General features: G+C 41.4%; 1 protein-coding gene across 5 annotated transcripts in view; it reads right to left on the bottom strand.

Moving 5' to 3' along the window:
- Nucleotides 1–5,228: 5,228 nt before the first annotated feature.
- The window catches only part of LOC126248154 (ATP-binding cassette sub-family B member 6), a 129,285-nt gene continuing 113,956 nt past the window's right edge, over nt 5,229–20,557 (bottom strand). For all 5 annotated transcript variants that reach the window (XM_049948896.1, XM_049948894.1, XM_049948892.1 and 2 more), the window contains exons 13-14: nt 6,144–6,406; nt 5,229–5,954 (exon numbers count right to left, since the gene is read on the bottom strand). In XM_049948896.1, the coding sequence (XP_049804853.1) occupies nt 5,840–5,954; nt 6,144–6,406 (378 nt within the window). In that variant the 3' untranslated portion in view covers nt 5,229–5,839. The remainder of the gene's footprint in view (nt 5,955–6,143; nt 6,407–20,557) is intronic.

Raw genomic sequence — 20,557 nt, 5'->3', positions numbered from 1 at the left:
CACTCAGCACAATAATCACTGTTATTTGCTGAGTTACTTGGTTTGCTAAACTTAGACCGACCTGGAGTTGGTTTTTTGCTTTTAATTCACTGTGACCTAGCTCTTGCTGCCTCTTTCCGACTCCCTTCTGTGAGAAATTCAGCGGTTTTCTTTCTGCTATCAACCTGTGCTTCAAGTCTTCTATTCTCTTTCTGTGGGAGAACAACCTGAGCACATCTTCTACAGTCAGTGTTATGTCCTTCATTCTTGTCTGCCACACCAGTAGCAACCAGATCAGAAATTTGAAATGCCTCCTCTGGAATTCTTTCCGGGTTGTATGGGTACAAGCCACAAGCTTCAAATCCAGATTGAGCATTGGATGGAACTGCAGCTTTTTTCCAGGCTTCACTGAGGAAGAGTGGGAACTGTGCTCGAGACATTACATCCAGGATGACACAATGTCCACTTTCGTATTGTACTGTAAAAAGCTTTTTCAGTGATTTGAAAACACACCTCTGAATGCGGAGGTAAACAAATCATGAGCACATCATTTTCTGTTGCAAGATCAAGCACATCTGGATCAGTAGAATGTGAGGTGTTGCCCATCGAGAAGCAGAACTACTTTTCCTTGTTGTTTTCTGGGAATAAAGTGGTCTTTCATCCAACTCATGAATATATTTCAGAGTTGACATGCCCTGATCTCTAATTCATAAATACATTCGAACCATTCGGAAGCCCATCCTCCCATTCAGACTTCTTTCTTTTACCTTTTAAAATGCGCGCTGGAGGAATGAAGTTGCCTTCAGCATTGCAGCAATTGATTACCGTTATGGTTTCCCCTTTTTCTTGAGAAGTTACTTGATAAAAAGAAGAACCTTTTTCTGTTATCACTTTGTCTGGCCTAGGATTCATCTGAGACCCAGTTTCGTCCACGTTGTACAGGGGGCCAGGCTTATCCAGTAAAAAATTTGCTGTTAAGACGTCCAGAACTTACGAAAAATATGCTGCAATATCTTCTCTATTCATTCCCATATCCCTATCAATAGAGACCTTGTAGCCTCTTCATAGCTAGCTGTGGGTTACGTTTCAGGAAGGACTGTAACCAGTTCCAACCTGCCATTTGATTTCCTTTACAAAATCTATGAGGAATTCCATTTCTTTCCACAAACTGGAATACCAGCCTACGAAGAGTTTCTCCAGTTGGTGGGAATCCACACATTTGCAACTGTCTTATGTAAGTGAGCAATTGTTTCTCATTCTCTTCACCAAGGCTACCTATAAATAATAAAAATAATTATAATGTGACAGTTATTCATCACTAACAAAAGTTTGAGGAATTAAAAAAGTGCAATTCAATCATTAATTTTTAGGTGAATTAATATTTAAGTTAGAAATTACTCTCATTTTGCTCCATAATCAAAGAAAACATAATTAATAGAATACTGCTTACTTTGTGGGCCCACGCCATGCTTCCTTTCATCTTTCTTCACCAGACGTTGTTTCAGAGTTCTATATGGGATCCCATATTCTTAGGAAGCTCTAAAACAATTCATTCCACCAGTCCTTACATGTTCCATTGCGATTCTTCAGACCACTGACCCCTGTTTGAATGTTCTAACATATGTTCAAGGCATTTCCTACGAAAGGAAAGTCTGTGTACCTGAGGAATACGATTCGGTATCTTACCCCGAGAAAACAGTGGCGTCTCTCCCGAGGATCTGAGTGAAATGCTACTTATCGTGACTGGCACAATATGGCCGTTGTGTGCCAACGGCGGATGGCAAATTAAACTACAAAGTATCTTCTACACTCAACATGTGCAGCATTTGGCTCTACTACATTTTCCAGACGCTTGTACGCTCTTGAAAATAGCTATGCACTATTAAGAAGGCGTCAGTTTTAGCTCTTACCTTGTATTTGTTGCTTCCAAAGCGGAGAAACTATTACCACAGCGATACACGGAGCATCCTTCGTTCCATACTACAGCTAGCAATTGCCATGCAGATTGGTGTCACAATCTGTCGAGAGCAGGCGGAAATGCTAGCTTTAGGCATATCACCCCCGATAGGCATCTCCCCCCGATCTACTCTATTCAAGAGTTGTAAAGTAGGGATTTTTCTTATATCCCTTTAAGGAGACTTCAAAAGAAGTGGAAAAATCACCTGCACTGCACCTCCTGTTGCCACTGAAGGTGATATTCCTGAAACACTTAAGTGAAGAACCTTAGGACGGAGAAGCCCCTGAAATAAATCTCGCGAGTGAGCCTGAAAAATTATCTAGAGCTAGGTAATTTCCCGTGGGCACCATGTCAGAACCTCAGAGGCGTGACGTCATTGGAGAGGTGAAGCATACCATTCACTAGCTACTACATCAATACTTTGGAGTGACCAGTCACAAAAGGATGCTTCCCTGTGAAGCACCATCTGCCAGACAAAACTAAATTCGGCTGCAGAAAAAACGATCATCTCATGTACACTCTCACCTAAAGTATAGCCAAATATATGTGAACTATTTGTCAGACTGTCCAGGTAGAATCTGAGAGCAACTTCGGCGAAGTCCTGCAGTTCTGGAAAATAATTCAGATATTTTTAAGAACGGAACATTTGGTTTAGTTTTCAGTAGTACTTTCACATTCTATTGATTTGCCAAACGGTAAATTAAAAGTCTTTGTTTTACTACCATGAACAAAAGTATTGAAGTTTGCTCTGTAGCCAGATATTGACGACAATCATACTTCCACAGATGAGTTACATAGGTGCTTAAACCAGAACTGTAAACGGACAAATGTTAGCGACACTCCAGATCACCTGAAAAATTTTGTGTGTACCGTCATCCAGTTTTGCATCAGAGTGAAATCTGAGTTTGCAAGTTTCATTATAAATGCAAGGCGGACATTTCTCTTTCTTCATAGCAACTCCAATAACAGAAAATGAATGATGGAATATGTTTTAAATATTTTTTCCACACCACATTTTGTTTTATATTCTCTGTAAATCGATTATTGTATGTTGGCAGTTTTACCACACCCAAAGTCGTTATGTTTTGAAGTTAGAGCAGTAACAATCTTTTAACACAAAAATGCTTAATTTGAATAATCTGTTGACATGAAATAGTACTGTGGACCCGGCGTAATGTCATACTCAGTTTTTCTTTAGTACGAAACAAAATGGTTTGACATGGCGATAATCCACTTCTCAGGTAAAGTAGATATTCAGTACCTACTTTATGCAGTCGCATCGACACTCAGAAGTTTTATCTGTTTATTTGTTTGACCGAACAGAAGAAACAATGTTGCTTTTGGGCAGCTTCAAGTACTGCCAGTGTCAGCGCATTTCATTATACTAGTCAGTTGGTTTTCGAATTCAGTTCTGGAAGTGTCGAAATCCAATAATGGCTGAGAATTCTACACAAATACCGTCCTTCATTTTGCTTAAAATGAAGATATTCAAAGTGTAAACAAGCATATCTAATCAGCTGTATTAGCAACTGCATGTGTACATTTTAGCAGCAAATAGCATTTCAAAAAATTGCTTCGAATATGTTGCTGAGCATTTATTTCACATGCATTAAGTAAAATGAAATTCATTTAACAGAGAAAAGTAATTTGTCCCCATGGGTTCAGTGAGAGGTGGTGACAGCACTTCTAGAGTGGTAGAGCTCGGTATGCGGCGTGGGACATATGTTTGATAGGCGGCCCAGCCCATCTAGTGCGGTGCGCTCAGCAGCCCAGTGCAACCGTGCCACATGAAGAGGTGACCCCGAGGGCTGGGCCGGGCGAGCCTGTGGGCTGGCAGTGCTGTGCGGCACCCCGCCGTTTAGGACTTTGGGTAGGAGAACCATCACTGAGGAGGCAGAGATCATGGTCTGTGACAAGTTGTCAATTAGAACACACTTACCAGATGAAGTAGTATTCCTCCGCAATGGGTTCTGTGTGTTGAAGTCTCCAAGTATAACAAATATGTGGTGGTGGTGGTGGTGGTGGTGGTGGTGGTGGTGGTGGTGGGGATTGTTGGATTAAAGTAGCCAATTCAACATAAGTAAGTGGCTTGGAAAGAGATAGGTAAATGATACAAATGGTAATCGCTCGGGTGGTGTGCACTTGCACCACTACTGTGGTATGAAGGGGAATCTGTTCAGGAATGACATCTGCACGAACCAAAGTACAGACCCCTCCAGATGCCCTCTAGGGGCCAGCGCGGTTCTGAGAGAAAGCATGATGACCACAAGGTGTTGGAGAATGGTCACCAGCAATTTACAGTTTTTCAAGAGCAATGCAAACCACAGAAGAAGAGGCGAAAAATGGCTCTGAGCACTATGGGACTCAACATCTGTGGTCATAAGTCCCCTAGAACTTAGAACTACTTAAACCTAACTAACCTAAGAACATCACACACATCCATGCCCGAGGCAGGATTCGAACCTGCGACCGTAGCAGTTGCGCGGTTCCTGACTGAGCGCCTAGAACCGCTAGACCACTGCGGCCGGCACAGAAGAAGAGGAAATAGGGTGTTACAGTTCTGGCACGTGACAGTGGTACTCATTACAGTTCCACTAAATGATCACGTGACTGGTGACCAGGTGAGTCGTGAAGCGGCCAAGGGGGCCAGTCATGCAACAGGATCACTGCCTGTAAGTGGGGATGGAACCACATCCACAAACGTTGGTTCAGAATTGGACTGTGTGAGGGGATCTGGTGGCCTGGGAGCACTGGTAGAGTCTTGTCTCAATTCTTATTCTTTTCCTTCATAGTTGGAGGACAGACTTGCAGCATGGATAGCATTGCAAGGGCTGGGGGTCCCATGTTGGCCAAATCCATACTCACAGAAGAGACGTGGGCCCCCGGGAGGTGAGCAAGTTTTTATCTTTTTGTGTGTGCCTGTCAATGACTCAATGTTTCTGCTATTTGGTGAGTGGTCTCCTTTACTCCTAAATTATTTACATTCTACCACAACTTTCCTACTATATTTATAACATAACACAAAATAATAAAGAGAAGGCCTCTGAGAGAGATGACCATGAATTTTAAAGTAAAGTTTAATTCATTTCTCTTCCAGCCTTTATGTACTGAATTTGTGGCATACTATAAATACAGTATACATATGTCATTGTTGATTTGTACAATCAGTAAAACATATTAAATTCACACTGGTTGACAAACAATAGTTATAAAAGTATTTTTAAATAGTACCTGGTTATCTCAAGTCTATGTGTTGTATTTTTGTAGTTCATGTCCACTTGAGCATAAAATATTGAGTAATATATGACTACATATTTATTATTTCTTTGTACAATAAATTCACCTACTGCTAAAATATAGACGGATAACAGTCTTGACACAGTATGTATTAAAGCCCATTGAATGAATTATTTACAACATATTATACCAATAAAAACTGGTAATTTACAAATCACAGAAGTGGAATATCCTCAGCCATATACAAATGCACTATGCTGAGAACTTGTATTTTTGTTAACAGAGTAGTTATGGCTATAATACACAAATATTTTGTTCAGGCTGCAGCTGTGTGTACACATGGCATACTGTTTCTCTTGGCTACACGTCACTGTCATCAAGTGGAACACACCACTGATAAAGCAAGTCTAAACATCTCATCCCAGAGTCCTTTCACTGTCTTTTTCACAAAACTACAACTACTGACTGAAAACAAGAAATACCTTATCACTTAGGTAACTGCACAAATATCACAGCCCTTAGTGGTTTTTAGCTACCATTTCAAGTTTTCTGTAACTGACAATGTCACATGCTCTTGCAACCCACAAAAAATAGACCACTTTTAACTACTCAGTCCCAGCCACTGCTGCAGGATATAGAATTATAGGGATGGAATTACTTTCCACATTAAGAGGTTCCATTCAACACTGGAATCGAATCACTCTCTCCTATATTTTCTTTTTTCAGTTGTTGATCCCACATGTCTTTGTATACTCCATCGAAAGCCAGTAATTCTTCATGACTGGAATCAAAAACATAATTTTTAAATGTAAGTTTTCTTACAATACTAGATCCGCTTAGCAGCATAATTATTAGTAAAGTACTATTTACATTAAGGGCTCTAAAAATATTTTAAGCAGATGCAATGGTTTGAATGTATAAAGAGGCCAGATTTCCCAATTAAGTTTCAGCTGTATCAATAAATGTTTACCTTCCTCTTTCAATTATTTCTCCATCTTTGAGCACCAGTATCTGATTGGCATGAATTATAGTAGACAGTCGATGGGCAACAATTAGAGTGGTTCTACTTGCACACACTCTTGAAAGTGCAGCTTGTATATTTCTCTCTGTCTGAGTGTCCAAAGCACTTGTTGCCTCATCCAGAAGAACTATGGGAGGTGATTTCAAGACTGTTCGAGCAATTGCAACCCTCTGCTTTTCTCCGCCGCTCAGCTTCAGACCACGTTCACCAACCTAAACAAAAGAGAGAGAAAACATTTTTTCTAATACATGTCCATTGGACTAAGTTTAAGATTCAATATATAACACTTGTCCAAAAATTCCAAGACCGATTTTATTCCTGGCACATAGGCAACATCAGCACAGTAACTACAGCGGCAGTCTGAATTAACAACTGAGAACATTAGATGTACATTCAACTAGTCAACTGTGAGCAGGCAGTGTTAAATAGTGAACATTGTCACAAATCGCAATGAAGCACCATCTTTAAATCAAGTGCTCAAGACATTCTCCAGAATGTTTTGAAGAAGAGAAAATATGTGCAAAAAGTTTATCTAGAAAAACCAGATCTGGTGCATTTTGAAAACACACGTCTGAAAATGAGAAGCTCACAACACTGTCACATCATGCAGTGCATTCTAATATAGAGGAACATGTCTCACCCCACATTATGGTATCAGCTTTCTTAGCTCTTTGAGTAGACTGCTGGGTCATCAAACCCAGTGCCACCATGGAGCTATGGTCTGAATCCTCAACAGGTTCCTTTTTTATTTTTTAGAAGTCCATTCCCTATTTCTCGTCATTTACAAGCAGAACATAATTCTGTCACATGACAATAGCCTATCACGTGACAGAGGGGTCCATTAAACTCCCTGGATGTGTCTACTAATCACACAGAGCACAAACATAACTGGTCCTGTAATATTAATGTAGGGTGGCTTCCTGATGGAGTAAACAAACAATGAATGCATTATGCTTTTGGTGCTGGGTGCATCCAATAACCAAACCACTGTTACTGCTGCTCATGCACATCCTGCATGGTACCCTCGAAGGTGCCATCCTGATAAGAATGTTTCTCATCACCGGCGGCAACACGTTTGGGAAAACAGTAATCTTCATCCACAAGTAACAGACAGAGGTCATCCAAAAACAAGACGTACTATACAGAGGACGCGATTCTTGAAACGATACAACAGTCATATTGGGGAAGTACCCATGGTATTGCAAGGCAGTTACACGTACCTCAAAGACTGACTGTTCAAGTATTGCACGATGAAGAACTGCATCATTACACGTCAACACCAGCAGCCAAGAAACCACATTCGACAAGCACAGTTTTGTGAATGGCTTTTGCACCAAATAGAAGATAACAAACATTTCAGAAATAATTTTTTATCAATTGACAAATCTAGTTTCACTTGTGAAGGTATTTTCCACCTCCACAAAAGCAATTATTGGACGGAACACAACCCACACATCATCTGTATATGTGGCTTTCAGTCATGTTTTGGCATAAACCTGTGGGCTGGAATCATGGGAGGAATGCTTTTGAGCCCATATCTATTGCCGGACAAGTTGAATGCATCCCTGTATCATGTGTTTTCTTGCAATAATTTGCCTGACGCATTAGAAAACGTTCCACTCTGTGTTCGGTAACAGCTATGGTTTCAAAATGATGGTGCACCACCACACTTTGCAATGAATATACATAACCCTTTAAATGAAGGATTTCCAAGAAAATGGATTGCATGTGGAGGTCCAATGTTATGGCCTCCATGTTCCCCAGGTCGTAATCCACTAGATGTTTATTTGTGGGGACACATGAAGGAGCAAGCTTCTAGTACTCCACCCATTGATGTAAGCGAATGGAGGATGCAGGTGTGTTACGTAGGGTTCAGCGAAGTATGATTCTGTGAGTGGCAAAGTGATCACAAATGCATGGTGATCGTTTTGATCATCATCTCTAAAGTGAATGTTGCTCATATGTATACATACTGGCTCTGAAGAGCTATACATGGATGTCAAACATAGAGAAATGAATTATTGTACATGGCATACTGTGCAATCTAGTGTAGCCTACCTATTGTGTTTTTTGTACCTATTTGGATACAGACTATATTACTGTATTCACTGTTATTTTCTATTGCCTTTATTTTTGTCATGGTTGAAACAAAGTGGTCATTTATATCTGTAAGAAAGTCATGTTACGTCTTTAGAAAGAAATACACAAGATACCGCATTATTGAGTGTTGAGGCATAAACTGGAAACAAGTTGATGCTATACTGGGAGTGGGGAGGGGAGTGGCGGGGGGGGGGGGGGGATGTGACTCAAACAGGTGAGTCTGCATATCCATTTTGCCCATCACTGCCTCGTCTCATTGAGCTAATGGGACAGTTCCAGCACAACACAGAGTTCATGCTACCTGTTATTGGCCACACTGCACACAGTTACAATGTTGCCAGAGCCTCATTTTTTAGATCGCATTCTTTCAACACCCAGAACCATTCAAGCAATAAAAGAGGTGCAAGTTTGTGGTAACTCGTCTTCTCCCTCTCCCTCTCATTGTGTGTGTGTGTGTGTGTGTGTGTGTGTGTGTGTGTGTGTGTGTGTGTGTTTTTTTTTCTGGAACTGGGATGAGGAATTGCATGCCGACCGCCAAGTGCAGTATTTTTTCTTCACCCTGTACAATCATTACCAGTGACAGCTTATCCATGTAGCACTTGCTACAGGCACTGCACTGTTCAGGGCTCCCACAGCCACATTGCGCCCCCCCCCCCCCCCCCTCCCAACCATAACCCCCCTCCCTCTTTTTGGGGAACATTTATAGTTAAAAGCTTTCGGTAGAAATTAATAAAAATTTTTATGAATTAGAGTGTACTATCAAACTTTTGAAGAATATAATTGACATAATTCTATTTTATTCAACCCACATTTTACATATAAACACTTCGGAATAAGGTTTTTATCTATGTCTATGGTTCCACTACAGTTTGCTGTGCATTGTTACAAGCTTGTGCCACACTATTCTAGGCATGGGCACCCATAAAACTTTATCCAAAGAAGGGGAGCAACAAGATTTTAAACTTTTCATATTTTTGTACAGGGTCACTCATCTAAATTGTGTAACCTTTTTATTTTGTGAGCAGTTCAATGTATCAAAATGAATTTTTTGGGAAATGATTACAGGCAGAAGGGCACATAATGCTGTTTAACTATTAATCTTTCGTAAGACGTGTACCAACCAATAAATTCAAGATGGTAAAAAAACACAATAACTCAATGATATAATTTTTAAATGGCATGTGAAAGATCCTGAAAAGGTACGTACAGTGATGTAAAACTTGTTAATGCTGGCATTTAAATTTACTGCAAAAGTGAAATGTTAGGCTGTCTAAATAGACAACTGCACTGTTAACTCTGCCAAGTAGTGGAGCACGTGTGGAGTGCACATGGGGGTTTTTTAGGTTAGAGAATTCCCTCCCTAGGCCCGACAAGACGCCTCCTGAGACGCGGCAAGGTAGGAGTAGGCAAAATGCAGCAGGGAATAACAATATTAATGTGCTAATAGTAAACTGCAAGAACGTCTATAGAAAGGTCCCAGAACTGCTCTCATTAACAAACGGTCACAACGCCCATATAGTACTAGGGACAGAAAGTTGTCTGAAACCAGACGTAAACAGTAATGAAATCCTAAACTCTGATTGGAACGTATACCGCAGAGACAGACCGGACAGTGAAGGGGGAGGCGTGTTTATAGCGATAAGAAGTGCAATAGTATCGAAGGAAATTGACGGAGATCCGAAATGTGAAATAATTTGGGTGAAGGTCACTGTTAAAGCAGGCTCAGACATGGTAATTGGATGTCTCTATAGGCCCCCTGGCTCAGCAGCTGTTGTGGGTGAACACCTGAAGGATAATTTGGAAAATATTTCGAGTAGATTTCCCCACCATGTTATAGTTCTGGGTGGAGATTTTAATTTGCCGGATATAGACTGGGAGACTCAAACGTTCATAACGGGTGGCAGGGACAAAGAATCCAGTGAAATTTTTTAAAGTGCTTTATCTGAAAACTACCTTGAGCAGTTAAACAGAGAACCGACTCGTGGCGATAACATATTAGACCTTCTGGTGACAAACAGACCCGAACTATTTGAAACAGTTAACGCAGAACAGGGAATCAGCGATCATAAAGCGGTTACTGCATCGATGATTTCAGCCGTAAATAGAAATATTAAAAAAGGTAGGAGGATTTTTCTGTTTAGCAAAAGTGACAAAAAGCAGATTACAGAGTACCTGATGGCTCAACACAAAAGTTTTGTCTCAAGTACAGATAGTGTTGAGGATCAGTGGACAAAGTTCAAAACGATCGTACAATATGCGTTAGATGAGTATGTGCCAAGCAAGATCGTAAGAGATGGAAAAGAGCCACCGTGGTACAACAACCAAGTTAGAAAACTGCTGCGGAAGCAAAGGGAACTTCACAGCAAACATAAACATAGCCAAAGCCTTGCAGACAAACAAAAATTACGCGAAGCGAAATGTAGTGTGAGGAGGGCTATGCGAGAGGCGTTCAATGAATTCGAAAGTAAAGATCTATGTACTGACTTGGCAGAAAATCCTAAGAAATTTTGGTCTTATGTCAAAGTGGTAGGTGGATCAAAACAAAATGTCCAGACACTCTGTGACCAAAATGGTACTGAAACAGAGGATGACAGACTAAAGACCGAAATACTAAATGTCTTTTTCCAAAGCTGTTTCACAGAGGAAGACTGCACTATAGTTCCTTTTCTAGATTGTCGCACAGATGGCAAAATGGTAGATATCGAAATAGACGACAGAGGGATAGAGAAACAATTAAAATCGCTCAAAAGAGGAAAGGCCGCTGGACCTGATGGGATACCAGTTCGATTTTCCACAGAGTACGCGAAGGAACTTGCCCCCCTTCTTGCAGCGGTGTACCGTAGGTCTCTAGAAGAGCGTAGCATTCCAAAGGATTGGAAAAGGGCACAGGTCATCCCCGTTTTCAAGAAGGGACGTCGAACAGATGTGCAGAACTATAGACCTATATCTCTAACGTCGATCAGTTGTAAAATTTTGGAACACGTATTATGTTCGAGTATAATGACTTTTCTGGAGACTAGAAATCTACTTTGTAGGAATCAGCATGGGTTTCGAAAAAGACGGTCGTGTGAAACCCAGCTCGCGCTATTCGTCCACGAGACTCAGAGAGCCATAGACACGGGTTCACAGGTAGATGCCGTGTTTCTTGACTTCCGCAAGGCGTTCGATACAGTTACCCACAGTCTTTTAATGAACAAAGTAAGAGCATATGGACTATCAGACCAATTGTGTGATTGGATTGAAGAGTTCCTAGATAACAGAACACAGCATGTCATTCTCAATGGAGAGAAGTCTTCCGAAGTGAGAATGATTTCAGGTGTGCCGCAGGGGAGTGTCATAGGACCGTTGCTATTCACAATATACATAAATGACATTGTGGATGACATCAGAAGTTCACTGAGGATCATTTAGTAATCGTGAAAGCGTTACGGAGATGATAGATAAACTCCAGTGGAAGACTCTGCAGGAGAGACGCTCAGTAGCTCGGTATGGGCTTTTGTTAAAGTTTCGAGAACATACCTTCACTGAAGAGTCAAGCAGTATATTGCTCCCTCCTACGTATATCTCGCGAAGAGACCATGAGGATAAGATTAGAGAGATTAGAGCCCACACAGAAGCATACCGACAATCCTCCTTTCCACGAACAATACGAGACTGGAATAGAAGGGAGAACCCTTAGAGGTACTCAGAGTACCCTCCGCCACACACCATCAGGTGGCTTGCGGAGTATGGATGTAGATGTAGATGTAGATATGTTCTCGTGCCAGGCTCTGTCATTACACGCATCGAGAAGACACGACTAAGGTACAACATATTCCTCTCTGCCTTACTTCTCAAAACAGACACAGAGTCAGCTTTCGTTGTTGAATATGGTATTATATACTAATTTCCAGCACATCATATCACATTAAAAAGGTATTAGGAAAAGTATTTCAAATGTCTGCACATATATTTAAGTGAACAGCTTTTGTGGGAATTAGTAAACAGTCGACAGGCTCAATACGGTGGTGGTGCTCGGCACAAGACACCCCATCTGGTGACATTTACACTGCAATTGTTAAGTCTGGCCAACTTGCTTTTCACTTTAAGCAAATTTCTCAGATAAAGGAAACATTTCAATATCAAAATTGACCAATATTTATCACTGTACTCATCATTTTGAGACCATTTGAATGTCATTAAGGAAAGTATGCTGTTTCATTTTAACTTATATGTCAAATGAGTAGATAGATTACTACATATGTAAGATGTACACATGGCAGTTGTTATGTGCCAAGAGTGGTTTGCACTGATATGTGAATGAAGTTTAGAAGAGTCAAACCCGATGGACCATTTTATTGTCTTGAATAATGTCCCTTATGTTTCTCTGATAATGGTTAAAGAATCCAAGTAAACAGCATCTGTTAGTGCTTAAATTCATTAAATAAAAAGTATAAAAAATGTGAGTACAAATGACAGAATATGGGCCCCACAGTACGTCTGTGCTGCAGGCTCTGCACAAGCGTAAACAGGTCCTTATTTCTCCCAGCTGTTTAAACTATGCTTTTCACTAATTTAAAAGCAACAATTACACAATATAAGATGGTAAACACTCCATCAATAACGAACACAAATTTTAACACAGACAAAATTAATCTCTCATATTTTATGTTAACAGAAACGAGTTTGTTCAAGTCATAGTGAAGGCCTCTTTGTACAGAATAGAACTGGCATTTATACCAATGAAATTTTGTTTTTTGGTATGTTGGTACATGTGCAATAATTCAAGTTAAATATCAACTTTATTTACTTTCTGAAGTAGGCTAATGGTTTGTGTATGCTTGAATGAAATGGCTCAGCTCAAATACTGTGACCAAGATTCATTCTAGACAGTTAAGAAATAGGTGGTTAAATTAAATACTTTACTAATGTAAATAATACTTTAGCAATACTTAACTAAATACGACACTGATCGATGTATTTTTACAAATTTACAAAACACGAGGGTGGTCAATAGCTGTACGTAGAACTACTTTGAATGCAAGCTAAGTGGATTTTGTATATTCAGACTGCTGAAAACCCCACTAACTGCTGACAGGCATATGAAGTGTGCTCGACTTCTGCCAGTGCACCAATTCTTCTTAGAAGAGGAAGGGCCAAGTACTATCACTAAGCTACTGTTTTTAAAACTATTAACACAAGAAAGTTCTTGTGTAGGAAAGTGCGAAGAGAGCCACATGAATGAATTTAAAATATTACACAAGTAATTCTCTTGATGAACATAATGCCTCCGGCTGCTTACATTGCAGTTGGTTTGGAGAACGTTACACAGAAGTAATTTCTTGTAATTACCTAACATACACTCCTGGAAATGGAAACAAGAACACATTGACACCGGTGTGTCAGACCCACCATACTTGCTCCGGACACTGCGAGAGGGCTGTACAAGCAATGATCACACGCACGGCACAGCGGACACACAAGGAACCGCGGTGTTGGCCGTCGAATGGCGCTAGCTGCGCAGCATTTGTGCACCGCCGCCGTCAGTGTCAGCCAGTTTGCCGTGGCATACGGAGCTCCATCGCAGTCTTTAACACTGGTAGCATGCCGCGACAGCGTGGACGTGAACCGTATGTGCAGTTGACGGACTTTGAGCGAGGGCGTATAGTGGGCATGCGGGAGGCCGGGTGGACGTACCGCCGAATTGCTCAACACGTGGGGCGTGAGGTCTCCACAGTACATCGATGTTGTCGCCAGTGGTCGGCGGAAGGTGCACGTGCCCGTCGACCTGGGACCGGACCGCAGCGACGCACGGATGCACGCCAAGACCGTAGGATCCTACGCAGTGCCGTAGGGGACCGCACCGCCACTTCCCAGCAAATTAGGGACACTGTTGCTCCTGGGGTATCGGCGAGGACCATTCGCAACCGTCTCCATGAAGCTGGGCTACGGTCCCGCACACCGTTAGGCCGTCTTCCGCTCACGCCCCAACATCGTGCAGCCCGCCTCCAGTGGTGTCGCGACAGGCGTGAATGGAGGGACGAATGGAGACGTGTCGTCTTCAGCGATGAGAGTCGCCTCTGCCTTGGTGCCAATGATGGTCGTATGCGTGTTTGGCGCCGTGCAGGTGAGCGCCACAATCAGGACTGCATACGACCGAGGCACACAGGGCCAACACCCGGCATCATGGTGTGGGGAGCGATCTCCTACACTGGCCGTACACCACTGGTGATCGTCGAGGGGACACTGAATAGTGCACGGTACATCCAAACCGTCATCGAACCCATCGTTCTACCATTCCTAGACCGGCAAGGGAACTTGCTGTTCCAACAGGACAATGCACGTCCGCCTGTATCCCGTGCCACCCAACGTGCTCTAGAAGGTGTAAGTCAACTACCCTGGCCAGCAAGATCTCCGGATCTGTCCCCCATTGAGCATGTTTGGGACTGGACGAAGCGTCGTCTCACGCGGTCTGCACGTCCAGCACGAACGCTGGTCCAACTGAGGCGCCAGGTGGAAATGGCATGGCAAGCCGTTCCACAGGACTACATCCAGCATCTCTACGATCGTCTCCATGGGAGAATAGCAGCCTGCATTGCTGCGAAAGGTGGATATACACTGTACTAGTGCCGACATTGTGCATGCTCTGTTGCCTGTGTCTATGTGCCTGTGGTTCTGTCAGTGTGATCATGTGATGTATCTGACCCCAGGAATATGTCAATAAAGTTTCCCCTTCCTGGGACAATGAATTCACGGTGTTCTTATTTCAATTTCCAGGAGTGTAGTTGGCATGGCATCTGTAAACTTGAATGCTGTAGATTTTTTATTGAAACCTTTATTTACGAAGACCACAATCTACTAGCTTCAACCGCCTAACTAGTCATCTTCAGGTCAAGATATCACACACGATGTCTACATCAAGAGAACAGGTATGACACTGTCATTTCAGTGTTTCCTTAATGAATTCAACACTGAAATGATTGTTGTATCTATTCTCTTGACCGACTGATAGAGGGGTGCGGGCTGTTATGGTATCTATTCTCTTGATGTAGGCACTGCATGTTTGTATACTGTTCTGAAGATGACCATTTAAGTGGCTGAAACTAGTAATCACGGTTTTCTATACTGCGGTCTTGGTAAATAAAGTTTTGAATTAAAAAATCTACAGCATGGAAGTAATTTCATTTGTGTTTCTAGCTCTGTCCCATGTACTGCCCGATGGTGAGCTGCGTTTTCACCATATTTCCCTTTTGCTGAGCACTGCTACTGTACTCCCTGCATTATCAAAAATCATTTGCTTACTTCTACATTGAGAACCATTTAGTAACTGATCAAGTAGTTTACACTTTACACAAGTAGATTATGAAGAAATTTCCCATAACTCAATTTTACTAGAGCTCATCATTTTAATTACATATAATTAACTAATATGAAAATAATATACCAACATGGTGCGAAAAAAGAAAAGCTGAAAAGGCACAGGTAAGTTGTTCTTCATTATCAACATATCTAAACGAACCAACAGAAAAGGAAGACTAATGGATCAGCATTATTACATCAACAGGTAAGGATTATTTCAACTTATGCTGCTACCCTGTTACCATTAAACAAGAAGAAAACAACAATGGTCCCTTATCACAATGAACACAGTTTTCCAACACCAATTTACTTCCATACACTTTAATTGCTTATGTTAATCTGAGGTGAAAATGAAAGCAAGCTTCCCTATCACTTGTGGTACTCCTTGTTAAAAAAAAATCTAGTATGATACTTCAAATACTCTGTAGTTCGTACATTACACAATTTGTAGTGTGGTGATGACACTTGTTTGGGAGTACAATAACTGTACATTATTCTCATGAAACAAGTGTGGCTAAGAGAGGAACACTCATAACATTTTTAACATGAATTCACATGTAAATGTTCCCTAAAAACATACGGTGTTGGTAGTATGAGATGGAGATGCATGCAGGGCTGATGGCCAAGGAGGAGTTCTGCCGGACTCTTCTCCCTGGTTAGTGTCGAGCAGTAGGAACTTAATTGGTGTTACGCCATTCATAGGAATGTCTGCAACATATTTCTTCACCTGCAGTACACATTGAGGACAGTCAGCCACGAAGCATCCAGGAAGAGACTCACAAAGTTGAAACAAATGCACTCCCACAAGTGTGAGGGCTTCACCCAGGCTGAGAACATTATATGGTGATCTGCTTGTTGATGTTCACACTGATGACAGTTGTGGACAAGATGTTTGACCTACCAGTCTATGCCTGGCCAGTACACATGGCACTATGTGAGCAGTTTAGTTTCAGAGACACCCTAGTGACCTTGTTGCCAGAGCCTTAAGATAGTCAGGCACAGACGTTCTGCCAGGATTAACGGCACAGCCTGTTGATCTGTGATTAATAGGATAACTCTGTCCACTAGGGTAAGCCACTGATGGAGATCAAAGTACTGCTGCAATGGGCTGAAGTCCTATCTGAGAATTCAGTCTGACCAACCCTTTTGTACGTACCGCTGTACCTGTCCTTGGCCATGACTGCAGCCACATGGGGCCTCACGACAGGAAAAATATCCACTGCCTGTTAAGCTGCTTCGTCAAACTGGAAGCACAAGATCTCGTCTTAGTCGAACTCCATGATGGGGCCCACCGGGAGACAGGTCAGGGTGTCTGCAATGGCGTGTTGAGCGGTACCGCGGAAGTGAATTTCGTAATTGAACCTGGTGAGAAAGACTCCAGTGCTGGAGTCTGTGGGCAATCCTCTCAGGTAGCTGTGCTGCAGGACTGAAGAGGGTGATCAGTGGCTTATGATCCGTAGTGACGTGAAATTTCGTTCTCTCTATGAATACATGAATTCCTTCAGTTTAAAGATCATCACAAGGGCCACTTTTTCGATTTGTGAATACCTCTTCTGAGCATCTTCAATGCAAATGCGATCAAATGTTTGAAGCCATCCATGTCTACGTGTCAGGATGGCCCCTAGGCTCCGTTCAGAGGCATCTGCAGCTGCTGCCAGTGGCTGTTTTCAGACAGACAGACAGACAGACAGACAGACACACACACACACACACACACACACACGCACACACACACACACACACACACACAGAGGATGGTCCATTGATCGTGACCGGGCCAAGTACCTCACAAAGTAAGCATCAAACAAAAAAACTACAAAGAACGAAACTTGTCTAGCTTGAAGGGTGAAACCAGATGGCGCTATGGTTGGCCCACTAAATGGCGCTGCCATAGGTCAAACAGATATCTTCCTTCACAATATTATGCTGGTTACCTCACTTGAAATGCCAGCTTGCACAAAGATCTTAAGTAACACAAAAAATTTTAATACATATTTTTCTTGCATATTTGTAGAGCTGTGATGCTGGACAATGAATAGCATGATAACTGAACAATGAATTACAATGGCAGTGCCAAGAAAAAACCACTACAAATAGCACAAAAAATTTCTCTCTTTGTAGATGACAAAAGTATCATTGTGAAAGACATGGAACATAATTTAAATAATGACGTAGCTAATAGTGTAATCAGTAATATCAGCATGTGGCTTTCAGAGAACAGATTACAACTTACGTGTAACAAAAAGCAATGTATGGTGTTTCTCACATGGTACTCTCATAATAGTGAAACTTTTTTGTCTGAAAGTGAAGTCAACCACTTTCAATTTTTAGGACTGGGGGAGACGGAAGGCGACAGTGCTTACCATCACATCATTATCTTGTACAGTATTATATTTAAGGGTAACTCCGTACATTCACTGAGAATATTTTCAGCCCAGAAATGGGTTGTCAGTTTTATCTGCAATTTCTTTCTTGTGAACTTCATCTACGCCTTTGCACAGGTGTCTCTCAATTCTAACATATATAATCTACCATGGGATTTTTTGTTGACAATATTAACTCATTTAGAAGAAACTGCAAAATTCATTTAGTGAGCATGTCATAACACTTCCTTACGCACTGTACTGAAAAGTGTGCACAATTTAACAGGTTTTATTTTTCAACTGGTGTCCACCAGAACTGAAAAAAATTGAATGATAAGCTCGAAATATTCAAATCTGAGTTGAAAGGTTTCCTTGTGATAAAATCCTCTTTGTTTTGTTAAGGAGTTCCTTGCAGTAGTTGGTAACTTTTCTTGGTGATGTGTTATTTATTTGCATGTCCTGTTTCTTCATATTTTATTATTTCTTCACTTCTTTGTTTATAAATTTTCTAATCAGCATCTGTAAACTATGTAATGACGCATTTCATTGCCAAGTGACAGTTCCACAGAACTTACTAAATAAATAAATAAATAAAAAGGGATGTTTGAATGAGAAAAACCGCAAGTGCCTAAGCCACATACAACGTTAACTAATAGTACTGTACTGGGAGGAAGACAGACCCGTGCCATATTACAAGAAGTCAGCCCAGTCCAGATGAGTAATCTAGAATTGAGCCACTTAGAAAGTGAAGTCAGAGTAATGGGAGGAAAAAGAAACTGAACCATATGAAATGAAGAGAGGCCAGTTTAAGCTTAGAGAGTCTTTCTCATGTCAAATTAGAGTTTATTTTGTGTCAATATATGTCTTTTTCTCAAATACAGAATACAGTGAAACCCTTTTTAATGAGTCCTTGTGGAATCCAATATTTTTTTCCTTACAGGGTTTTTCCTTAAACAGGGGTTCACCTCACTTACACAGAAGAAGTGACTGGAATGTACGTTTGAACATTTTAGTATTCATTAACCATAAACTATTATGTATGGAAACTAAAGTGTAGCTTAGCATAAACTCAGTATATTTTCACTTTCAAGTTACTTGTTAAACTGTTAATTTATATTGTGAATGAAAGAAAAAAATGCAAAGTATCATTATTATTCAAATATTGTTTTATCTGTCTCATGATACAGCATGAAGGTCATAAAGGAACAAAAATAATTTGTTTTTTCCAGAAACAGGATCAGTTCTAATCCTATTGAATTTTAATGTGCTGACAACTGTTGTCACTCTAGTTGAAAGATGCTGCAAGAATTGACTGAACTGATGCAAAATAGCTTCTAACACTGCCAAATTCTTGCATAGATACAGTGACCACCACTACCACTACCACCACCACCACCACCACCACCACCACCACCGTCATTCTGTCACCACCTCCACTTTAAATCATAAAACCCCATACATAATGAGATTTTCACTCTGCAGTGGAGTGTGAGCTTATATGAAACTTCCTGGCAGATTAAAACTGTGTGCCGGACCGAGACTCTAACTCGGGAAAGGCAAAGGTCCCGAGTTTGAGTCTCGGTCCGGCACACAGTTTTAATCTGCCAGGAAGTTTCAACCCCATACATATTCTGCAAACTACCGTATAGCATGTGGCGGAGGGTACCATGTACTTCTACTAGCCATTTCCTTTCCTAAGCAAGGGAAAAACAACTATCTCTATGCCTCTGTACTAGGTTGGTTGGTTGTTTTGGGGAAGGAGACCAGACTGCGAGGTCATCGGTCTCATCGGGTTAGAGAAGGACGGGGAAGGAAGTCGGCCGTGCCCTTTGAAAGGAACCATCCCGGCATTTGCCTGGAGCGATTTAGGGAAATCACGGAAAACCTAAATCAGGATGGCTGAACGCGGGATTGAACCGTCGTCCTCCCGAATGCGAGTCCAGTGTCTAACCACTGCACCACCTCGCTCGGTATGCCTCTGTACTAGCCCTAATATTTCAAATCTTACCTTTGTGATCCTTACATGAAACATTTGTTGGTGCCAGTAGAATCGTTCTGCAGTCAGCCTCAAGTGCTGTTTCTCTAAATTTTCTGAATAGTGCTCCTCAAAAATAATGTCGCCTTCCCTCCAGTGATTCCCACTTCAGTTCCTGAAGTATCTCTGTAATACTTCTGCGTTGTTCCAAACTCTGTCTCTGATTTTCTTCGAGGTCTTTCTTTAATCCGATTTGGTGTGGTAACAGTACTCAACAAATGTTTACACTAGTTGAAAGATGAATCACACTTTCCGAAAATTCTCCCGATAAACAGAAGTCGACCATTTGCCTTCCTCACTGCAATTCTTATATGCTCATTCCATTTCATATTGCTTTGCCATGTTACACCTAGGTTTTTAATCAATGTGACTGTGTCAAGCACCACATTACTAACGCTGTAGTTAAACATTACAGGCTTGTTTTTCTGACTCGTCTGCAAACTTACATTTTTCTACACTTTGAGCTAACTGCCACTCATCACACCAACTAGAAATTTTGTCCAAGTCATCTTGTATTCTCCTACAGT

The sequence above is a fragment of the Schistocerca nitens genome, chromosome 3 (genome assembly GCF_023898315.1).
Source record: "Schistocerca nitens isolate TAMUIC-IGC-003100 chromosome 3, iqSchNite1.1, whole genome shotgun sequence".
NCBI classification, from domain to species: domain Eukaryota; kingdom Metazoa; phylum Arthropoda; class Insecta; order Orthoptera; family Acrididae; genus Schistocerca; species Schistocerca nitens.
This window is presented reverse-complemented; position numbering and strand designations above follow the sequence as displayed.